Source organism: Terrapene carolina, unplaced genomic scaffold, assembly GCF_002925995.2.
Source record: "Terrapene carolina triunguis isolate 2854851 unplaced genomic scaffold, T_m_triunguis-2.0 Scaffold33723, whole genome shotgun sequence".
In the NCBI taxonomy this organism is placed as follows: Eukaryota; Metazoa; Chordata; order Testudines; family Emydidae; genus Terrapene; species Terrapene triunguis.
This window is the reverse complement of record NW_020698074.1, coordinates 3,867,498-3,888,621: the sequence shown is the minus strand read 5'-3', so window position 1 is coordinate 3,888,621 and position 21,124 is coordinate 3,867,498. Positions and strand designations below refer to the sequence as shown.

General features: G+C 40.1%; 1 protein-coding gene across 3 annotated transcripts in view; it reads left to right on the top strand.

Moving 5' to 3' along the window:
• Positions 1-21,124, top strand: part of LOC113405011 (calcium/calmodulin-dependent 3',5'-cyclic nucleotide phosphodiesterase 1C-like) — a 423,587-nt gene that overhangs the window by 55,872 nt on the left and 346,591 nt on the right. For all 3 annotated transcript variants that reach the window (XM_026663542.1, XM_026663544.1, XM_026663543.1), the window contains exon 3: positions 7,810-7,981. In XM_026663542.1, coding sequence (XP_026519327.1) covers positions 7,810-7,981 — 172 coding nt within the window. The remainder of the gene's footprint in view (positions 1-7,809; positions 7,982-21,124) is intronic.

The window sequence follows — 21,124 nt, the reverse complement described above, 5'->3', positions numbered from 1 at the left end:
GTAGAAGCTAAGTGTATTTGTCTGTGTTTACCTATATATTGTTAGGAGTTTAACCATGTAACTAGATTAGCTTGTAGATGCTAATTCCTTTTCATGTCTTAATTGCCTTATTATTCATGAGGATGGTTCAGTTAACCTTAAGATCAAAGATGTAAGATCCTGTAGGAAACTAATAATATTATCTGCATTGTCTTCAGCTTGACTTTCTATGCTATAATAAAGTACTATAATTGCCTTATGTGAATGAATGCACTAGTTTACCTGTGTATGCATAGGAAATAGAAGATTAGCTTCAAAGCAATGGTCCATGGATCATTGCCCGTTCTTCCTCTGGGGAAGGTCCTGCTGTGACAAGAGCCTTGTCAGGTTGCTAGAGGGCTATAAAGGAAAGCCCCGCCTGATCCTGCCATCTCAGGTCTGCTTAAACTTTAACAGGGAAGGTCTAAGGCAGGGGTTCTCAAACTGGGGGCTGGGACCCCTCAGGGGGTCATGAGGTTATTACATGGGGGGTCGCGAGTTGTCAGCCTCTACCCCAAACCCTGCTTTGCCTCCAGCATTTATAATGGTGTTAAATATATAAAAAAGTGTTTTTAATTTATAAGGGGGGGGGGTCGCACTCAGAGGCTTGCTATGTGGAAGGGGTCACTAGTACAAAAGTTTGAGAACCACTGATCTAAGGCATAAGACTGGGGTTTCTAGGTTTACTCTGGATCACCCTGGAATTCTCATGGAAGAATTTGAACAGACTATGTATACACCTGGACTGCCTATTGGACTATAACCTTTTAAACTGATTCCAGAAAAAGTCTTACAAATCAGCAGCCTCACCATCTGTACTATGAAACTGACCTAAGGACTTTACACATATTTGTGTGTATATTGATCTTTTAACCAATTGCAACTTTCTTCTTTTTCCTTTTTATTATTAAACATTTAGTTCTAGTTACTAAAACATTGGCATCAGCGTGATAGGTCTGAGACTCCTATTGATCTGGGGATAAGTGTCCAGTCCTTTGGGACTGGTGAACCTCCCATATGGTGAATCAGGTTTTCAGTAATCTCTCACTATATTAGATTTGGCTGTCTAGATGGGAGACAAGGGCTGGAATGCTTAAGGGAGACAGTATTTGACGTTTTTGTTAACCAGTGTGGTATTACAGAAGCTGTTTTGTTACTGGCTAGATGAATCTATAGAATAAATCACCAGTTTTGGGGATAGTCTGCCCTATCCCTTGCAGTCTGCCCTGCGTATGGCATTCTCAATGCGGTCCATCCAGGCACCCAGTCATAATGGGCCATTTAAAACTTGATGGGACAAAGCGCTAGAAAGTAGTATGGAGATGATTAGATCGCCTAATGGGAATTTTCCATCTCCACTACGTATCATTTTATGATGCTGTGTGATTACTTGGCGGAAGAAAGACTGTCTTCATTATTAAGAAGGTTCATTATTTGCCAACATTCAACACAGTGTGGCAGGTACAATACTTAGCATGGGTAACACCTTCAGAAAACTGGTGTCTCACTGTAGGCAAAAAAAAAAAAAAATTATTTTCAAAGTTTGGCTATCCTAATATACAGTACACACAGTGATTGTGTCAAACCTGCCTTTGTACCTGCAAATAGGCACCTGAGAACACAACGCTTAAGTGCCCATTAAAAAAAATAAATGCACCTGACTTTTAAGGTTGTTTACATGTATGTTGGTTGAAAATTGATTTCCTCTCATTGAGCGCATCAGAAGAAAATACATCTGGAGTGCAGTATTCCCACACAGTCACATGATGGCACTCTTAGCATATTGTACACTGTATAGATGAAACGTGTGACTAAATCATATCAGATATAATGATTCAGAGAGACTGACTGCTACATATGCAGAAAAGCGAACAAGCTAAACTGAAGTAAGAAAATAATAAATTGTACTGGCATGTCAGTTTGATTTAAGATTTATTTCCCCCAAATTTGTAAACAAAGCCTTAAGTTAGGGGACTCCATCGATTAATTATTGTTAGTCCATTGCTAAAATAGCAAATGGTGATGAAATTGCAAAGGAAAGCAGATGAAAAACATGAAAGTTTTTTGAACTTTTTTTTCTCAAAGTTCTTTTTACTTCATTATAGTTGGTAACAAGCGTGCTCTGGGATTGTAGGTTACTATTCAAATATCACCAGAGGCTGAGTTTTTGGGTTAAGGGGATATCGTTTACTTATGCTGCAATATTCTGTCATTAGTGGGGCCAGCATAAGTCATGACATGGGGGCTAAGCTGGCATTTCAGTACAAAACTAGACATTAATATTAATATGATTTATGAAGGCAAGGATGGTTGTGTATAAAGCATAGGCCTAAACCTCAGGACATCTGGGTTCTGTTCCTGGTTCTCCCATAGTTTTGGATCCATCAGGCCACATTTTTAGAGATGGTGCCCACTGAATTCAATACTGTTAGCCGACTCATGGCCTTCAGGTAAGTGCCATGCATAGGAGCCCCTGCTGCAATCAATGGTTTCCTGATCCTGTGAAGTGAGTTTCTTAGTTCCCAAGGCCACTTGCTGGCTTGTGGAGAGTAATATTAATAAAACAAAGACAGTAACTCAATTTAGTCCTTTTGTATGATAGTCACGGTGACACGAGATGGGCTTCAAGTAGGTTAATTAAAGGGATAAAAAAGACCTTTTTTGGTAAGAGTTTGACCTTGTAACTTGGTAACCAGGCTGGAGATATAATGACTCAATCAGTTTGGTGGTGATTACCCCTCATTAGGAGTGATATAAGGCAGTAACTCCTATAAGGATGTGAAGAAAACCTAGAGTTAGAACGGTGTTGGCAAAAATAGAGAGATCCATCAGGCAGTAATTATGTCCGTGTCTGCTGCAGCAACAGGTGACTCCAAATGATATAGGGAGGTAGCAATAACACAATAATTTACTCCACATTTCCTGAGTGGTGCCATATTTTAAGTGAACACACACAGCAGTACAATACAAAAACAAATCTTAGCTGAATGGTATAAAAAGCAAAGTGTTCAAGGACTGGTAATTGAGGAACACCTGAAATAGTGTGGGATTGTTACAGATGGGCTCAAAGCAACAACTTTAGTTATGTCTGGATTCAGGTTTTTATAGAGCTAGAGACCAGTTCTGAAGTGTGGACCTGTATCTGAAATTCCTAATATATTTGGGGGATCTAGGCTTTGAATTCAGGACTGTTGCTATACATAATGGAGGAAAAACAAATAGGGCCATTGGCCACCTGCATCTGGCCAGAAAATTGTTCCCCATCCTGTTTACACACAGGACCTGGTACTGATGATCTACCTATTCATGGCCTTCAGAGCTGATTAGTTTGAAATAAAAGAGGAGTTAAGTTGTATTTGTTCTAAAGGCTCATGTTAGCCAATTTTATGTATATTTAAATGCCAGGTTTCATTGTATAAAGGGATATTTGGCGATCAGCTACTTTTGTGAAAGTTGCTACTACTCTTATCGCTGCAGTAGTTGGTATCGTAGCATGCCATCTTTGTTATGAAGTTGTGGTGCACCATCAGGCTTTGAACAGTTGTGCTTGTGGCTATAGGGAGTTAAATCCATAAGGCTTACCGTTCAGCGTTTCAGACAGCTGAAAGATTCTGACAGATGTCTGCCCACGAAGAGCCATAGGGGAAAACAATCCTTTGCTGTCTACAGTTCACCTAAGCCTAATTGTTTATGTATAATGAATAGCCTGAACAGTCAATTAAGATGGGTGGACGTGGCATTTCATCACTCTAGTGAAGTGAATTAGATTTGGCTTAATGGTTGGCTTACTCCAACATGTAGATCTTGATCGAAATTTATCAGACTATAGAGTTTCTGATAAACAGCAAGAGAGAGACTCCTACCATTGGGGGACAGATTTGGAAACAATGTACAAAATGCAGTAAATAATTTTAGCACCTTTTTCTTTCTCCTGCTGTTTAAATGTTTCTGGTTTTAATAAGAGTTCTCCCTCATAATTCAGCTTTTCCTTCTTTTTGGAGCCATTGGTTAAGCTGTTATTTTCCATGTTCTACCAGATTACTATAATAGTGATTTGTGATGTCATAAATCCAACACTGAAGTTTCTGCAGGCTGAGGTAGGAGAGAAGGGACTGCAGGCCAAATAATAATATGATCCAAACTTTGTTCATGCAAACAGATGGATTTTGAGACCTGCGAAACCCAGTACTAGAGAGAGGTGATTTAGGGAGAGCACACAGTAGGCTAGGCAGGTTTGAGGGGCACTGGACTGGGATTCAGGACACCTGGGTTTTATTCCAGGCTCTGCATCTGCCTTGAGGTGACTTTAGGCACAGATGGCAATTAGACACTTAATACCCATTGAAAATCAAGGTAGTTAGGTGCCTAACCACCCAGGAACTCATTTTGCTGTGCGTTGTACAGGCACAGAACAAAAAGGCAGTCTCTGTCCCAAAGAGCTTATAATAGACGTAATCCTTTTTCCTCTTGAGAGGATAGCATGGGATGGTCAGGAGCTGAGACTTGGATGAGGAAGAATTTTCAGAGAGGAGAGGTCCAAACTTATTTTCTCAGCGGGTGCCTGACACACATCCCTGATTCTGGCTCCCCCTTCTCTTTCTCCCCCACCCCCGCCCCAAGCAACCATGATCGCAAAGGATATTGCTCCAGCCTTAACTAGATTATATCCTAGGAAGTTGTATGGGCTGCTGACTGAGAAACATGTGGGTCAGGGAGATCTGAGTAAACTGACAAATCTGAGCCAAAAACTGAGGGGAGAGGGAGGAGGGAGGGTTGTTCTTCCTGTCCGGCTCATATTTTCTGAATTAGTTGGCCACAGACCAAGCCTGTATATCACTTTTCCGGGGTGAAAACAGCATACATCTTTGATAAGACAAATAATGACAAAGCATAACTGTCATCCTCTGTATACAGGAACAGATGCCATTAATATTAATGCTATATTTCCCTGTGACATTCTCTCAGGAGGTAGGGTGGCAAGAGTGCTTTATTCAATCTTTTACTGCCCACTTTATGTATTATAGTGACAGATAGTCGGGACTAATTAAGAACTGTTAGTTCTGTCATATGCTTTTTAGTCAGTGCTACTGGACAATTTGCTTCTGAATGGCAGAGGAATGCTTGGAAACTTACAGAAGCAGTGCTGTATAAAAGTGAGTCACTAACTTTAGTATGAACCCCATTTCTCCTAATTGAATTTTGCATGTAGTTACAAGCCTCTGGAGCAAGACCAGAAGCAGGTTTGTTATTCTGAAGAGGGGGTTATCTTTTTATGCTAGTAGGGCTAATGCTACATCATTATAGTGTGATGCCTGTTGGCACTACTATAGCTAATTTCAGTTCTAAACCACTCTTCTTGGGTCTGCTAATTAAACCATAAGCATTCTATGCTGTCTGAAACTTGGCATGTAGCAGGCTTTCGGCATGGTGGTAGAGATCAGATTTTCAAAAGTGCTGAAGTGAGTTAGGACTGGTCTACACTAACCCCCCAAGTCGAAGTAAGGTACGCAACTTCAGCTACGTGAATAACGTAGCTGAAGTCGACATACCTTAGTTCGAACTTACCGCGGTTCAGACGCGGTCCACAAGCGGCAGGCAGGCTCCCCGTCGACTCCGCGGTACTCCTCTCGCCGAGCTGGAGTACCGCAGTCGACGGCGAGCACTTCCTGGTTCGACTTATCGCGTCCAGACCAGACGCGATAAGTCGAACCCAGAACTTCGATCCCCAGCCGCCGAACTAGCGGCTGGGTGTAGACCAGCCCTTAGAAGCACAAGTCACGTGGGCATTTTTGAAGATCTCATCCATAGTTTTGTCCATGGTTTTTTTATTTTTTTTTTTTTTACTGTAATTTTTTTTTTTTTTAAGTTGCAAGACCTGATGTAGGGAAATACTGTCCCTTGAAGTCTTTTTTTTTTCTTTTCTTTTCTTTTTTTAAAAAAATGTCTTCATGTGACTTTCATGTTGGTGAAAGACTGCCAAAACCTGGAGATGGAAGAGATGATCAAATTATATTGTTTTAAAAAGCAGATGCTATGTTTAACTAATAGTGCTCCCGGAAATTTTTCATATAGAAGTTTTTGTTGTTGAAAAATGGCCTTTTTAAAAATAACTAAACTTTTTGCAAAACACTGTTGCCACTACAGATTTTATTTATTTATTGTTGAGAGGTGGTGGAATTTCACAATATTTTCACTTTAAAAATTTTTTTTACTAAAAGGCCTAATTGTAGCAAGTCGGGGATCTGAATTTAGGTGCTTCGTTCCCTGATTTGGCATTCTGTGCACTGTGGAGAGGGTGTAGGAATGTTGCCATTGGCCATATGTCAGCATAGGAGCTGAATGTAAAATTTTCATCAAAAAGGAATTTTAACAAAAATGTTTCATGAAACTTTTGTGAAAAAATATTTTCTGTCCAGCTCTAATCAAAATGCGTTTGAGTGAGAACATTCCTCTAAACATCTAGGTTAGCTGCTTCAGTGTATGCCACATTTTTCTCTTGACATCTGGGGATTTTCACATGTACTTTGGTATTGATAAGAACTGTAAGGGTGAGAGAAAAGTCACATAACCCCTTAAGCCAAGCATATGGCTTTTTAGGGTTTTAGATGGCAGTGAAGTAGGTGTATAGTTTACAAATGTGTGTTGAGAATCTTGGGTGATGCCTGTGTTCTCAACTCTGAGATATTCTGGTCACACAAAGATTGATTAGTGATAGATCTAGTAATAAACCTTTTCTTTTTTCCTGAAGATAAACATACATATTAAAAATGCCCCTCAAAGGGCCGGTCAGAATGCTTTTTGACAGAAAATAGGGTTTTCAACTAAACAAATTTTTCACAAAAAGTGTCTTTTTCTCTGTGGGCAATTTCTGTTTTTATTGAAAAAACTGAACTCTTGGAAACCAAAATATTTTGGTTGAAAACTGCAAAATATTTTGATTTGGAAATACTGCTGTAATGCCTCATAGGAGTTGAAGTTTGGTAGCTACATATCTCCATTCTCCTTTGTGGAATGGACTCCCAGGCCAGATGGCAACTTCCATGATTCATCATGGTGAGGGACTGCCACAATTCATTACCTTCCCTCTCCAAGGTGTGTGTGTGTGTGGGGGGGGGGGGGAGACCACGATGCATCATGTGAGATGTAATCAAACCACAGATCCTTGCCTATAGAGGAGGGTGGGATCATGAGGAACCAGACCTACAACTCCCATGAGGCATCACAGCAGCCTTTCCAAATTGAATATTTTGATTTTTCACACACACTTTGGTATTTGAATTGCCATTGAAAAAAATCAAAATTTTCCATGAAAAGAAATCCATTTTTCAACCAGCTCTAGTCCCTCAGACAGACACATTTTTGGTCGATAATCTAATCTTAATAAATTAGAAACACGATAACTAATTGTAGTGAAGAAATAATTAGAAGACAATATCTTGTGTTGAGCTGACACTTAACTTGGTTGTTAGCTGTCTGGCTTAAACACAATCATGTTCCCATTACATGATCAGTTGTAGCTTGAGTGTGAAGAATAATGGAAGAATACTTTCTACTGACAATTATTTTTGTTTTGTAAATAAATCTTTAATCAAAGAGGACAATGTAGGTTAGGATTTGAAAATGATATCCTGAATGTTAGTGTTTATTTCCACTTTGGACTTAAGTCTGTAGGTACAGCTCCAAATTCTAGACACCCAATGGTAAAGACATAATTTGCTATGTTTCTTTCTCCAGAGTGCTGAGAAAACAGGTTAGCACTCTGATGAATTCATTTTCTCTCTCTCTCTCTAGGGTCAAAGTCACAAAACTGCGTATGGAACACCATTATTGGTGGGCTTACCGATAATCTCAAAGAAAGGCAGAAGCCAACCATCATTCATGATCCTAGGACTCCAGAGGAAATCTTAGCAGATGAGCTACCGCCAGTGGACAGTCCAGAAGCATTAGTGAAAACATCTTTCAGGTTTGATGGACATGAACACATTTTGCTTTTCCTTAATTAGGTTTCTTTTAAGTTAGGCAACTGTACTGTGGATTTGATTAAATAAGTCAATATAGTGGTGCCTTCTGCTGTGTGGCGTGTCTTTGTACTGAACAGGATTGAAGAAAGAGGGTCATAAGTAATGCTGTTCAGATTGCTGACTTTCATTTCTCAGACCTCATTACAAGATTATAGGCTAGACAGATATAATGCGGTAGAGAGTCAACATTCTGTTGAGAGAGTTTGTTACATGAAATCATCTTTGAAGGTTGGTATTGTTTCATGTGAATCTATTGTACTGATGAAGCCCTGCACTTTACAGGCAGATAAAATCCTGTACTGATATAGGGGCAAACTGAGTCTTTTGTCTGTTGATCTGAAGTCTTGAACTATATGGCATTAATGTATTTTTGTCAAGGAGGATGATTCCTGGAAAGGGGATTGTGTGAAGGTGACTTATGCTGTCATAAATGTGAGATACTTACATTATTTTACTTCCTTCCAACTTGCTTATTCATGTGAGTGTTCATTTGGCAAGCGTTTCTTTGAAGCATCTTTTGTTGACTATAGTTTCCCCAAACAAATGAATTAAAATAGAAAAGCTGTACCTGTGAGGTAGATATTTGATAGAAGTTTCAAAATCTGAGTGCCAAATGCACAGCAATACCTAGCAGTGTTTATTTTTCTTCTGGAGGCTTTGTTTTTAAACTATTCTCTCTTTTATATTACATATTGCTCCACACCAAAAGCATTTCCTGTTTGTACAGATGTCTCTGTGGCAAACTCTGTGGTTTTAATTATACTCTAGGGTATAAACTGATATCAGTCTTGGTATAGTGACACTATTTTTAGTGTTCCTGTTAAAGCCCTTTGCCCAGGTACTGATCTCAGACACCTTGTGAGCATTGCCTGGTATCTCAAAAAATCCCTTGCTGTGCATTCATTCATGTCAGGTTTTCCGTGCTTGAATTTTGTAGTGAGGCAGTGAGCAGTGCTGCATGTTTCAGAATCTGGAGCTGCTTTTTATGATGAAGTTGTGATTTTTTTTTTTAAATTAAACAAAGTTTAGCCTAATTTTGTCTTTCTCGGATATTTAGAAATCAATTGTCAAATCAAGACCCCCAAATATAAATCTCTCTCTGTCTCACTCAAAATCTTTCATTAAGAAATCATGGTCAAGAGCAACCTTTACACTTCTGTAATCCATATTATTCCAACTATTTTTTTTTAAAAGTGTTACTGCTTCTCAAATGGTGCAATCTGATTATATGAGTGGGGTGGTTCTTAGTGTATGTATGATCCCAGATAGAATAATAGGAGGAACTGATGAATTGGAGAATGCAATTCAGTTACACAGCTCTCCTAATGTTGTGTAAATGGTTTTACAAATGTCAGAACAACCCTGGTATTTCATTTGTATCTGTAGGTAGTTACTTTACCATGTGGTGTGCTGTTTAGACTATCATAAAATTAAATCCAAACAAATTGTTAGTATGAAGTACAATGTATCTATCTGTTTAGTTATACCAAAAGAGTGCAAATGCAATCCATGACACTGAAAATAATGTGGTCCATTGCACTTCCTATGTTAAAGAAGACAGAAAATAAAGAAAATTAAAATATATTAAAAGTAAAATATAATTTCTGAATTCTGTTTAAGATCTCAGGTGAAAATATTCCATGAAATGGTAACGGCAATGCAATCTTTCCAGGATCATTTGATATATTCACACGTGCTTTCTGTTAAGCAGAAGTGAAGGTTTGGTGCTCAATATACCTGTCAGTGACTACAGTGTTGAAAACATAAAGATAGTGGATAAAATCCTAGTCCTATTGAAGTCAGTGACAAAACTCCTATTGACTTCAATGCACCCAGGACTTCATCTATTAAATTTATTGGATGGACAGGAAATGTTGATTATTACCAAGCTGCACTTAGAGTGATGGCATGGGGCAGGTAGGTAATAATTATATATTTTATTTATTTTCCATTGAGTTGTTTCAAAGGTGTAGTGAAGATAGAGATACAATGAGAACAATAAAAAGCAACAGAGAGTCCTGTGGCACCTTTAAGACTAACAGATGTATTGGAGCATAAGCTTTCGTGGGTGAATGCCCACTTCATCGGATGCATGTAATGGAAATTTCCAGGGGCAGGTATAAATATGCTGGCAAGAATCAGTCTGGAGATAACGAGGTTAGTTCAATCAGGGAGGGTGAGGTCCTCTGCTAGCAGTTCAAGTGTGAACACCAAGGGAGGAGAAACTGTTTCTGTAGTTGGCTAGCCATTCACAGTCTTTGTTTAATCCTGATCTGATGGTGTCAAATTTGCAAATGAACTGAAGCTCAGCAGTTTCTCTTTGGAGTCTGGTCCTGAAGTTTTTTTGTTGTAAGATGGCTACCTTTACATCTGCTATTGTGTGGCCAGGGAGGTTGAAGTGTTCTCCTTCACAATGTGATGACGAGATATATGCCAAAACTACTATGAAAATATCATGGTCATGACACAAAGTGGAAGTAATGGAAGCCTAATAAGAATTAATATGTATTTCTGATATTTTATATTTATTGGCGTGTTGTAGCATATGCAGCATTTTTTACCGCAGTGTATAGCTTTCACAAATTACTGTGCCATATTATATGTTCAGTAAAAATTTTGCTGAATTAATTTTGTGGGTTAAAACCAATCCTTCAAGGGGCTCAGCACCTGTCAATAGGCATCAGCACCTTGTAGGGTTCGCTCTTGTTTGTGATTCATCAGGTTTCTCTTTATGGAGGGAGCTCTTATGATGTTACTGAGTGGGTCCAGTGTGTCTGGTGGCTGATGGGTACCTGGCAAATATGAAACTCTCTTTTCCTCTTGTCTTGTGGCCCACAACACACCAAGTGGTGACCCCTAGGGGAGAGAAGGCTTCATCCCACCTCTCTTGCCATTAAGGGGAGTAAATGTGCTACAACAGTTGTTCAGTCTAGCTGCCCTTGACTAAAAGGTTGGTGGCTTTAACACAGGTATTTATGGAAGAGAATGTCAGGTTATTATGAACATTCCAACTCCCATTGGAGTCAAAGGCAAGATTCCCATTTACTTTGATGGGAGCAGGAGCTGGCCTTTTATTATAAGGTCACTATTATAAACAATAAAATACATGAACTCTCTCACTATTTTTGACTCACCAATGTCAGCAAACCGAGAGCAATATATGGTCATAGCATCCGTTTCTAGTGTAGTTAAAAGAAAGCGCCTCTCCTGTGTCAGATGAGTCACATTTCCTTATGATTGCTGCTCTCTTTCATGTAATTATATACATACAGCAGCATAAAATTCCAACTACACCTCTGACACTTGATCCTGTGTTGTCTCATGTGCAGTGCTCCTTGTTATGTAGCATGGAAAATTAGCAAGTGCTGTAGCTTGATTTTGCTTCACAACTGGCTATGAACATGAAAATACATGGCTATTTTGGATCTTAACTTTTATATAGTTTTATACCGTTTGGGTCCAATGATCACCTTCTCCTTGAATGTGTGTGTGTGTATAACAGTGTATGAAATATATTGGACAGTGCTTGCAGCTTGATGCACAGGAACATTGGACAATGCTTATAAGGCTTTTTTCAGTGGCATAACAAGACCTCAGACGGCCCTGGTACAACAATAGGTTAGGGGTCCTTCCCCCAGGTCTGGAGACTTGCTCCCCATCCCTCCCCGCAACCCTTCCCCTGGAGTTGCTCAGTTCAACCACAAAGGGACCTGGGTCCTCCACACCTCCTCCCATCCCAGCCTGTACTTTCTGGAGGAGCTCCTCACTGTTGAAGTACAACTGCAGTGAGAGTCCAGGGTCGTGGCAGCTGCGGCAGGGCCCGTAGGAGCTTCAGCCCCAACAGCTTTGGCAGTGCCACTAAGAGCTGGGGATAAGTTGGGAGCGCTTTTCACTCTTCAAAGCCCCTGGAGAGGGGCACAAGCACTTCCCCTGCAGCCTGGCCAGCTGGGGGCTGCTTCCTGCTCCTCAGGTCCCTGGGGAAGGGACAGGAGCACTTTGCTGGTAGCCTGGCTGGGGGCAATAGTCTTCTATTGCCCCCAGCAGAGGGGGCAGCCTCTGCTGGGCCCATTAGATTGTGAGTCCTGGCACACCTGTATCACTTGCGCCATAGTAGCTTTTTTCCAGTGCTGCTGAGATCTTCCTCACTCGAGTACTCGTTGTCTTTATCTGTCACTTTGGTATCTCTAGAAACAGTCATTCCTGGGAGTGACTTGTGAAGCAGTTTTGGGCGGGTGGGAATTCAAGGTCTCACATTCACATCTGCGAATTATCTGCTGTTTCCATTATGAGCAACCCAACAGTGAAAGACTTAATTATGTTAATGGTAATCATTGGCCATTTGCAATTCTTACTACTACTTCAAGTGCAGCAGGTAGTAACTTGTGATTCACAACATAGTTTAGCATACTGTTGCAGGCATAGCTTCATTAAGGGATTACCAAAGTGGTCATTTTAGTGACACAAGACAGGTACTCCACTAGAGAGTACAAAGAAACAATAGATAACAGCTCTGAATTTTCTTATGCAATATTGCATAAAAGTTGGGGAAGTATTTTATGTACAAAGAATTTGTTGCCTGAGTTTCCAAAGTACAGTCTGCAGTAAACTAAGTCACCAAATTGCATTACTGCTTCATAGTGTCACATAAGAAAACTTGGAATGCCAAGCCAACCACTTAAGGATTTTTCTTAAATTAATTTGTTTTTGATGTACTGTAGGGGATTGCCACCTGGATGAGTAGTATTTTAAATTAGCTTAGTGATTGGTGTTTAAAACATGAAAGCCAAGCATTTTCTCTTAATGTTTTTATATCCCTTTAAAGGATACCCAGGTCTCACTAAATGTTCATTGAACCAAAATATCCTTAAAAATCATCATGATGGGCATCTCTCTCAACTCTGGCTCATTATCAGGTGTATTATTTGCACTGCACCTACATTTATCTCTGTTTTACACAAACCTGCTGTTTATTCCTGTTAATTATTGATGTTCATTATGATGAACCAAGAAGGAAAATTTTGTATTCCTGGAGGAAAGGCTCCCAAATTGTTCCGGCTTCCTTACCTCCTATTTTAATTCTCTTCTGGATGTGTGTGACACATTTTAAAAACTATGCACTTGCTCCATGGTAAATTGAAGTTTGATGATTCAGAGTGGGAGTGATGAGAGGAGAGGATTTTACTGCAATTACTGTTCAAAGGTTGCACCCTAGTTCTTAGCACATGCCTCAAAGTCCATGAGGTGGGTTTTTTTTCCTTGTTGAAAAAGTGGCCTTCTCTTCTTTGATGTCATTGTACACTTGTTTTTATATGGTAGATGAATTATTGATAAGGAAAGCCCAGTGTTATTGTCACTATATCATACACCTCAAAAGACCTATGTTGATGATAAATTCAGATGGAGTGGAAGTATCTCAGAACAAGCTCTCCCTCCCTAGTGTATTGAGTAAGCCCACTTCCAAAACAGAAACAAGAATTCTATTGCTTCCTCCTCCTTGTGGGAGATAAGCAAGGTCCAAACCTTAAAAAACAAAAACCCAAAAAACCCTTCCTGCTTCAGGGGCCAGCCAAAGCCTTTCTCCTAGACTTTCTTATCTACCCTGTTGCTGAGCCTCTTCCTCTCTATAACCACAGTCAGCTAGCACCTGGACCAGGGGTGGGCAAACTGATTGGCCCGAGGGCCACATCAGGGAATAGAAAATATATGGTGGGCCATGAATGCTCACTAAATTGGTTTTAGGGTGCGGGAGGGGGTGCAGGCTCTGGGGTGGGGCTGGGGATGAGGAGTTTGGGGTGTAGGAGGGTGCTCTGGGCTGGGACGGATGGGTTTGGAGGGCGGGAGGGGGATCAGGACTGGAGCAGGGGTGCGGGAAGGGGAGAAGGTTCTGGCTGGGGGTGTGGGCAGGGGATGAGAGGTTTGGGGTGCAGGAGGGTGCTCCAGGCTGGGATCAAGGGTTTTGGAGAGCAGGAGGGGGATCAGGGCTGGGGCAGGGGGTTGGGGCGCGGTGAGAGGCTCTGAGTGGCACTTACTTCAAGCAGCTCCCAGAAGCAGTGGCACGCCCCTTCTCTGGCTCCTACGAGGATGCGCGGCCAGGTGGCTCTGCACGCTGCCCCATCCACAGGCACCGCCCCTGCAGCTCCCATTGGAGTGCATAGGAGCTGGAGTGGGGCCATGCCGCAGCTTCCGGGAGCTGCGTGGTGCGGCCCCCGACCCTGCGCCCAGGCCGGAGCGGGGCCAAGTTGCCTGGTGCGGCTTGCGGGCTCGATCCGGTCCGTGGGCTGTAGTTTGCCCACCCCTGACCTGGAGGGTAACAAGTCTCAGGCACATTTGTTCCTCAGCCAATTAAACCCTCCTGTTCTGGTTTCATATCTCTGCAGACCTGACACTCAAAAAGGGATTTGTGGGACTTAATCCTACCTGCTTGACTCCAGCCAGGCTGCCTGGATGGTTAGGATATCCTGTCACAGGAAGAAAATTTACCGATGTACCTGGTGGTCAACTGGCAAATGTTAGTTTTGCCCAATGCTAATTTGTAATGAAGGAGGTTCCGGGGCTCAAACAATTGTTTACTTTCATAACTGATGTGGGAAGCCCAGAGGTGCTGAGACTTGGCCCTGGCAAGCCCCAGTGCAAATTAAGCACTGGTATAGGCACACCAAACAGCAGGAGGGCTACTATACCATTATACTTTTAAGTCTAGGCATGGGGTCTTGTACAATTATACAACAGCTTTGATCCACCAATCCTGCATATCACTCAGCTGTTATGGGGGCTGGGAGAACTATGTATGGACGCAAACTAGATTAATACCTAGGCACCTCCCCTGAACTCAGTAGTATTTCTTAAGACCCTGCATACCCATTCCCTTACTTGCATATGTAGAGTAAACAAGTGTGTGTGTGTGAGATAGAGATGAGATTAAGTGTGATCCTTCTCCTTAAGTGTGAAGTTAATGCGGCATTTAGCTACGTGCTCTCTTATTAGTCATTGTCCCTGCTACCAGGCAGTAATAGCTTGGCAGCTTTGTAGCAGCACTCTCACTAATGCAGAATTGGGTTGCCCCACAATCCCTGTTAGCCACATATTTTATGTTGAGCTCATACACACAACACTCCACATATGCCTTGTTAAGAAAGGAGCCCAGTGTGAGTCACCCCAAACATGAGACTGCAAATAAGGTGTCTGAGGTTACTATGTACAACAGTAGGATACTTTCAGTGGCTTGGTGGCTTTTCTGTTTCTGGGCTCATTGTAATATACAGCTACTGAGCCAAACCATTGTGCTCACAGCAAATATAGAAAACTGATATTTTTCTCCTGTGCCAGTGTAATGGTATTTTCTTTTTAAGAGGAAATGAGTTGCAGTGTGCCTAGTGAATAGTGCCCAGGACTGGAACTCAGGCGAACTGCCACTGGCTGCAAGGTGATCTTGGGCAAGTCACTTCAGCTCTGTGCCTCAGTTTCCCCACCTGTTTTTTTAAAAAGGGGGATAAGGATACTGATCTCCCTTCTAAAGTGCTTTAAGATCTATTGATGTAAACAAAGAGCTAAGTATTATTAAAAATCTTATGGAGTTATTTTACACTATTGAATATTAAGACCTTTGTAACCTTCACTTTTGAAGCAACTATGTAGTTGTAGGTTTTCTTACACCTTGCCAGTAGCTAGAGTATCATAGATCAATATTGTAGATTTTTTTTTTTTATTGCTTAAATTTGAGTAACAGAGGAACTCAAAGGAGGCATCAGAAAATGGAAGCCTGTATAAAACCTGTCCATACACCATATAAAGTATACTATTTTAAATGATTTTAAATATCCAGATAGTAGTAATGGAAAGTAGACCTCTCATATATATATTTTATGCTGTGACTTTTTTCCCCCTAGGAGATATAGAGAATAACCTAAAATCTAATTTAGTAAAGATTAGAATATGAAATTCCACGAGGCTCAGACAAGAAACCGAAACCTTTCTGTGCGAACAACAAAAATAAGTCCAAAACATTAGCTGAGGGCTGTGCCTATGCTAAACTTGTGCACCATCTCAATAATATATGGAGTGCTACAGCACTAAGAAATAGGAGCATTTACCCCCACCTATTTTATTCTAATGAATTCTGGGGCCTATAGCAAGGCTTATGTAAGTAATGGTACTGTGAGTCACCAATACAATGGACCCACATAATTTGATAGCATCTGTACTGTAGCTGGAATGTTCATGTAAACTACCTGCTGGCAATTCTTAGAAACTGTTTTATGGAATACTCATTTAGAAAGCTATCATACTCTGAGCATACAACTTCTGTGGATATCAAATATAGTGCAGTAAACCGCTTTAGTTTGCAGTTGTTCATAGAAACTTTTATTTAGATTTCATTTCCAAACTCTGCCCATTCCTGGAGTTTGGGTTTTGAATGAACTTAAATGCTGACAGTAAAACTCTATTTTAACAATCATGTTTCACTTTCTTTCCATCTAAAAGCCATAAATTGACAGAGTGTATATCTAAAACCAGGGTCCTATGCCAAACTGCTCTTTTTCTGGCAAAAAAAATCATATACTTCATACTTCTAGGTTTGAAGATGGACCTGAGAAGTGTGGAGTTTAGGTCAGAATTTGGATCAAAATCTAAACTTTCCTAAGGTTATTTGTATCTTTTATAGAATGTAGTACATATATAACCCACATTAGGGAATGTGGGTCTTTATTTCCCCTCCTAGTAGCTGGTCCACATATGAGGATAAGAGTCTACTCTAGCTGCCACCTAGAGCAGTTAATCCCTTCGTTAAAACAATAAAGGATCATGCCTTTAGGTGCTGGGTTCAAACTTTGTCAACCAACTGGGATTGTTATACGTATGCTACTAAAGAAAGTCAATTTTTGTTTAATTTTAAAACAGTTTATTTTCCTCCCTGCTATATGAGTGGATCTCTGCAAGCAGCTGCGATTTCAAAGATAAAGATAACTGAACATTTTATGTTTCTCAAGCACTTTCAAACACAAGGGTAACTTTTTCATATAACTGTGTCACCAATAATATCTGCAGTCTGAGTCTAAAATATGTTTTTTTTTATCCTATCGAACTCCTTGTACCAATTATAATGAACTCTGCTCTAACTTCTAATATGGTTGCTAGAGTAATGTTCAAACTCAATCTGAAGATGAAAAGTTGATAAAATTGGATTTTTATTACTGTACATCCCTTTTGAGGCTACTCCATTTCCTGGATTGTTTTTAATGCTGCTAATAATATGATTATCCAAAATGTCAGCAATACTTTAGTATAGTAATTATAGAAAATGTTAATGTAAATACAGTGGCCAGAAGCTCAGCTGATTATAAATCAGCTCCAGTGAAGTCTGAGTTATTGCTGTGTTGATTTACCTCAGCTAGGGCTCTGGCCCAATGTTTCTAAGTATAGCTCCTAGACTGAAATGTTTATATACTTTGTTTAATGTTCTTATTACAAATCTAATAAACCTGCATGAGTTTCTTGCTACGTCATTAACGATGTTGGTGACTGTAATATTAATTCAGATGTATTGGGTCTTATGCTGCAAGCTCTCTAGCTGAGGAGTGCCCATTGACTTGCATGAAAACTCTGTGTTGAGGACTTGAGTCTATAATTACCCCGTGCTTCAACTACTTGTGTGTTCTTTCACTAACATAATGGTGATCCAACTATAGCTGTAGAGTAGAGCCAAAAAGTGCAGTTCTTTTTATAGGCTGGGGTTGGAAACAACGTATTGTAATGCAGTTTTTGGCTTAGATCAGGGGTCGGCAACCTTTCAGAAGTGGTGTGCCGGGTCTTTATTTATTCACTCTAATTTAAGGTTTTGCGTGCCAGTAATACATTTTAGCCTTTTTTAGAGGGTCTCTTTCTATAAGTCTATAATATATAACTAAACTATTGTTGTATGTAAAGTAAATAAGGTTTCAAAATGTTTAAGAAGCTTCATTTAAAATTAAATTAAAATGCAGAGCCCCCTGGACCCGTAGCCAGGACCCGGGCAGTGTGAGTGCCACTGAAAATCAGCTCACGTGCCGCCTTCGGCACCTATGCCATAGGTTGCCTACCCCTGGCTTAGATCCTCAAAGGTATTTAGGCTCCTAACTTTGATTGATTTCAGTGTCATTCAAGGTTTGTAAAGTTCCTCTGTAGCACACAAAGGAGGGAGTTGTGCTTCTCATCATCCTTTCTTATGTCATGTGGTATATCCTGAGTAACTGCGTTATCATGACATAACACGAGAAGGCCAGTAGATTACTGAACTGCTCACATGTCATGCGTGGAACTCTCATGGACATCAGTGTAGTAAATGGTCCTTAATTTTGCACTGAGGTGGGTAATGACCGTACTAGGCATTTTTTTCTAACCTTTGTTTTACTCTCTTGACTTGGTGTAAAAGCCAATTCAAATTTGTCACACCGTCGTGTATTTAATGCAATTTGTAGCAGTAGCAAAACAAATTGCTAGATGTTCCTAATAGCTTAAACTGATTGCATGTGATTCTCAGAGGTTCACTTTCAGAACGGTGTGCCAGGACTTACACAACTATCATTGACAGTTATGGGAATTGTGTAGCTAAGTCACCACCCTGAGAGCAAACTCCTGATCTCTGATCTGCACTGCAGTTCTTTATTGCATTGCCTCAGTCAAATGCCGCATGGAACTCCCCACTGACATCAATATGCAGTAGAGGTCTGCAGTGCAAATCCAAGAGTGGGATTTTTCCCTAGAGAAATTACCCATCTGTGTTTCAAAACAACCAGAGAAAAGTTAAATGTGTGTAAACTGCATATTTTGTGAATGGAATCTTCCATAGAGAAGTCTATTAAAATGCAAGCTTCATCTCCCAGTCATCCAAGGAAATTGGCACTGAGTTCACAGCTCATATTAAGATTGAAAAGTAGAATCTAGTGGAAATTAGTGCAATTTATTAAATCTAACTTAAATGTGTCTGAACAAATTATTTCTAGGATGCGGGGATGAGGAGGGGAATAGCTGCGAATCAGTCCATAAAAAAACGGAAAGAACTTTTCATTGGGGCATGTCCTAAAGTGGATGTTTGTTAAGTTTCACAATTTGGGTGTCGGCCTTAGCAAAATCAGTGCAGTGTTACAATCTAGCAGTAATTCTGAGATCACTTCCTGTATCTGTCAGGCACTTTTATCTGCTTTCCATCAAAGCTTGTTAACTTAGGTGACTGCTTGTTGCTTCTGCACAAACCTATTTCCTGAAGACCCACTAAGCTTCATGTCATTTCAAAAAATATATTGTTTAACAAATATTTTCTCAGAAAAAGATACTGGGTCATGTTGTGCTGTCAGTTTTTAAGCAAAACTCCCCATTTATATTGATTTAAATGGAGAATTTTATTTTTAAAATTCTGTGTCCCGCCGCATGGTAAATTGTCAAATACACCTTTCTACTGTCGAAACGAATGGTTAAAGTGATAGACATGATAAGCACGCTTTCTTTTTTAACCTTTGGGTGACTCTTTAGAATTTGTCACTTGACCTGATGTGCAAAATGTGATGACTTTGTTTCTCACAAATACAATAATTTGATTAATGTGAACTCAGCTGGTGATCTTTTCTCTGGACAGTGTAGAGTCAAATTGCATGGTGTCTCTGTGTATTCGGTGGTTGCATAGGTTCCAGGAATCTGTATGTGTGCCCAGATATAGCGTCACATATGGGGCCAAATTTGCTCTTCGTTTTAACAGTGTGAATTCAGAGTTAGTGGAATAAACTGTTATAAATCCAGAATCACTGAGAGTAATAATTGGCCAGCTATCCTCTTAAAAGAACAATTAGAGCAGTGAGGAAAATGAGAATTTTTTTCACAGACTTACATATCATTTTTCGGTTCCATTTTGAGTGATTTCAAGCCCTTAGTCTGTCTTTATTGTGAGATTTTAAGGCAGTTGATACTAGGATCACATAGAATCATCTAAAAGTACAGAAAGACAATTTCACTTAATTTCAGATAGCCACACTTTCAAGTAGAATCAGCAGTTTGGCAGCAGCCATCTTCTTTAAAAATATATATAATATATAAATAATATATTTTATTGGGAAGAGAAAGATGTGGGAGACGGTGAGAGAAATGGACTATAAATATATTAGTTTTATATAAAACACACTGGGTGAAATCCTGGCCCTATTGAAGTTTATGGCAAAAGTCACATTGACTTAAATGGGGCCAAGATTTCTCCCCCAATCTCTTTTGTGATGGAAGAGAGAAAACTATGGGTAAAGATAATGGTGGTGGTATTTTGGATGAGGGGTAAGGCTTATGATGGGGTGCTAAATACACAGTGTGGAAGGAAGTTCTCTGTGTTCTTGTGCCATGTATAGGACTCACACCAATATGGGTGTAGCTCAAGATCATCAGCAAAATTGTACACTTAGCCCTGTATCTTGGTTCCCAACTCTGAGATCATTTGTGGAAATGTGCCAGTGCAGATGCGAGCAGGTTCATGCCCCTAGTACAAGGGCAGCGTCAGGAAAGCTAGACAGGTTACCTGATGTATCGAAGCAAGATCTCCTACTGCTGCATTGAATGAGTAGCCAAAGCATTACAAAATGTGATTTTTTTTAAAAATTTTTTTGCAGACCTGTGCACTGTATACAGATCCAAAATTGAAAATTAGCAATGAAAATGTAATGACATATTTGGCAGCAGCAGGGTACCGCAGATGCTTCAGTGCCACACCATACATACAATTAAAATAATAGGAAGCAAAAGAAATAATAAGACAACTCCTAACCACTCAGGCAAAGGTAAAGTAGCTGCTGAATAGAACTGTTTGTCAACTTCACAACATCTAGAGTGGAGACAAAGTGAGGTGTTTTTTTGGTTTTGTATATCTGGCCTAAAAGAATGTGGAACATTTTATACTCTTGAAGTCGAGCCTACTCAGGTTTGTTAAGGAGACATGACCTAAAACAACAAAACCACCCTCATCTTTTAAAATAATTGCTGCTATATATTTCTAGAACTGCAAAGCTGATATAAAATAAAATAACCATGCCATCCCAATCAGACAGTTAAGAGCATGCAGCAAATTTGACTCTTAA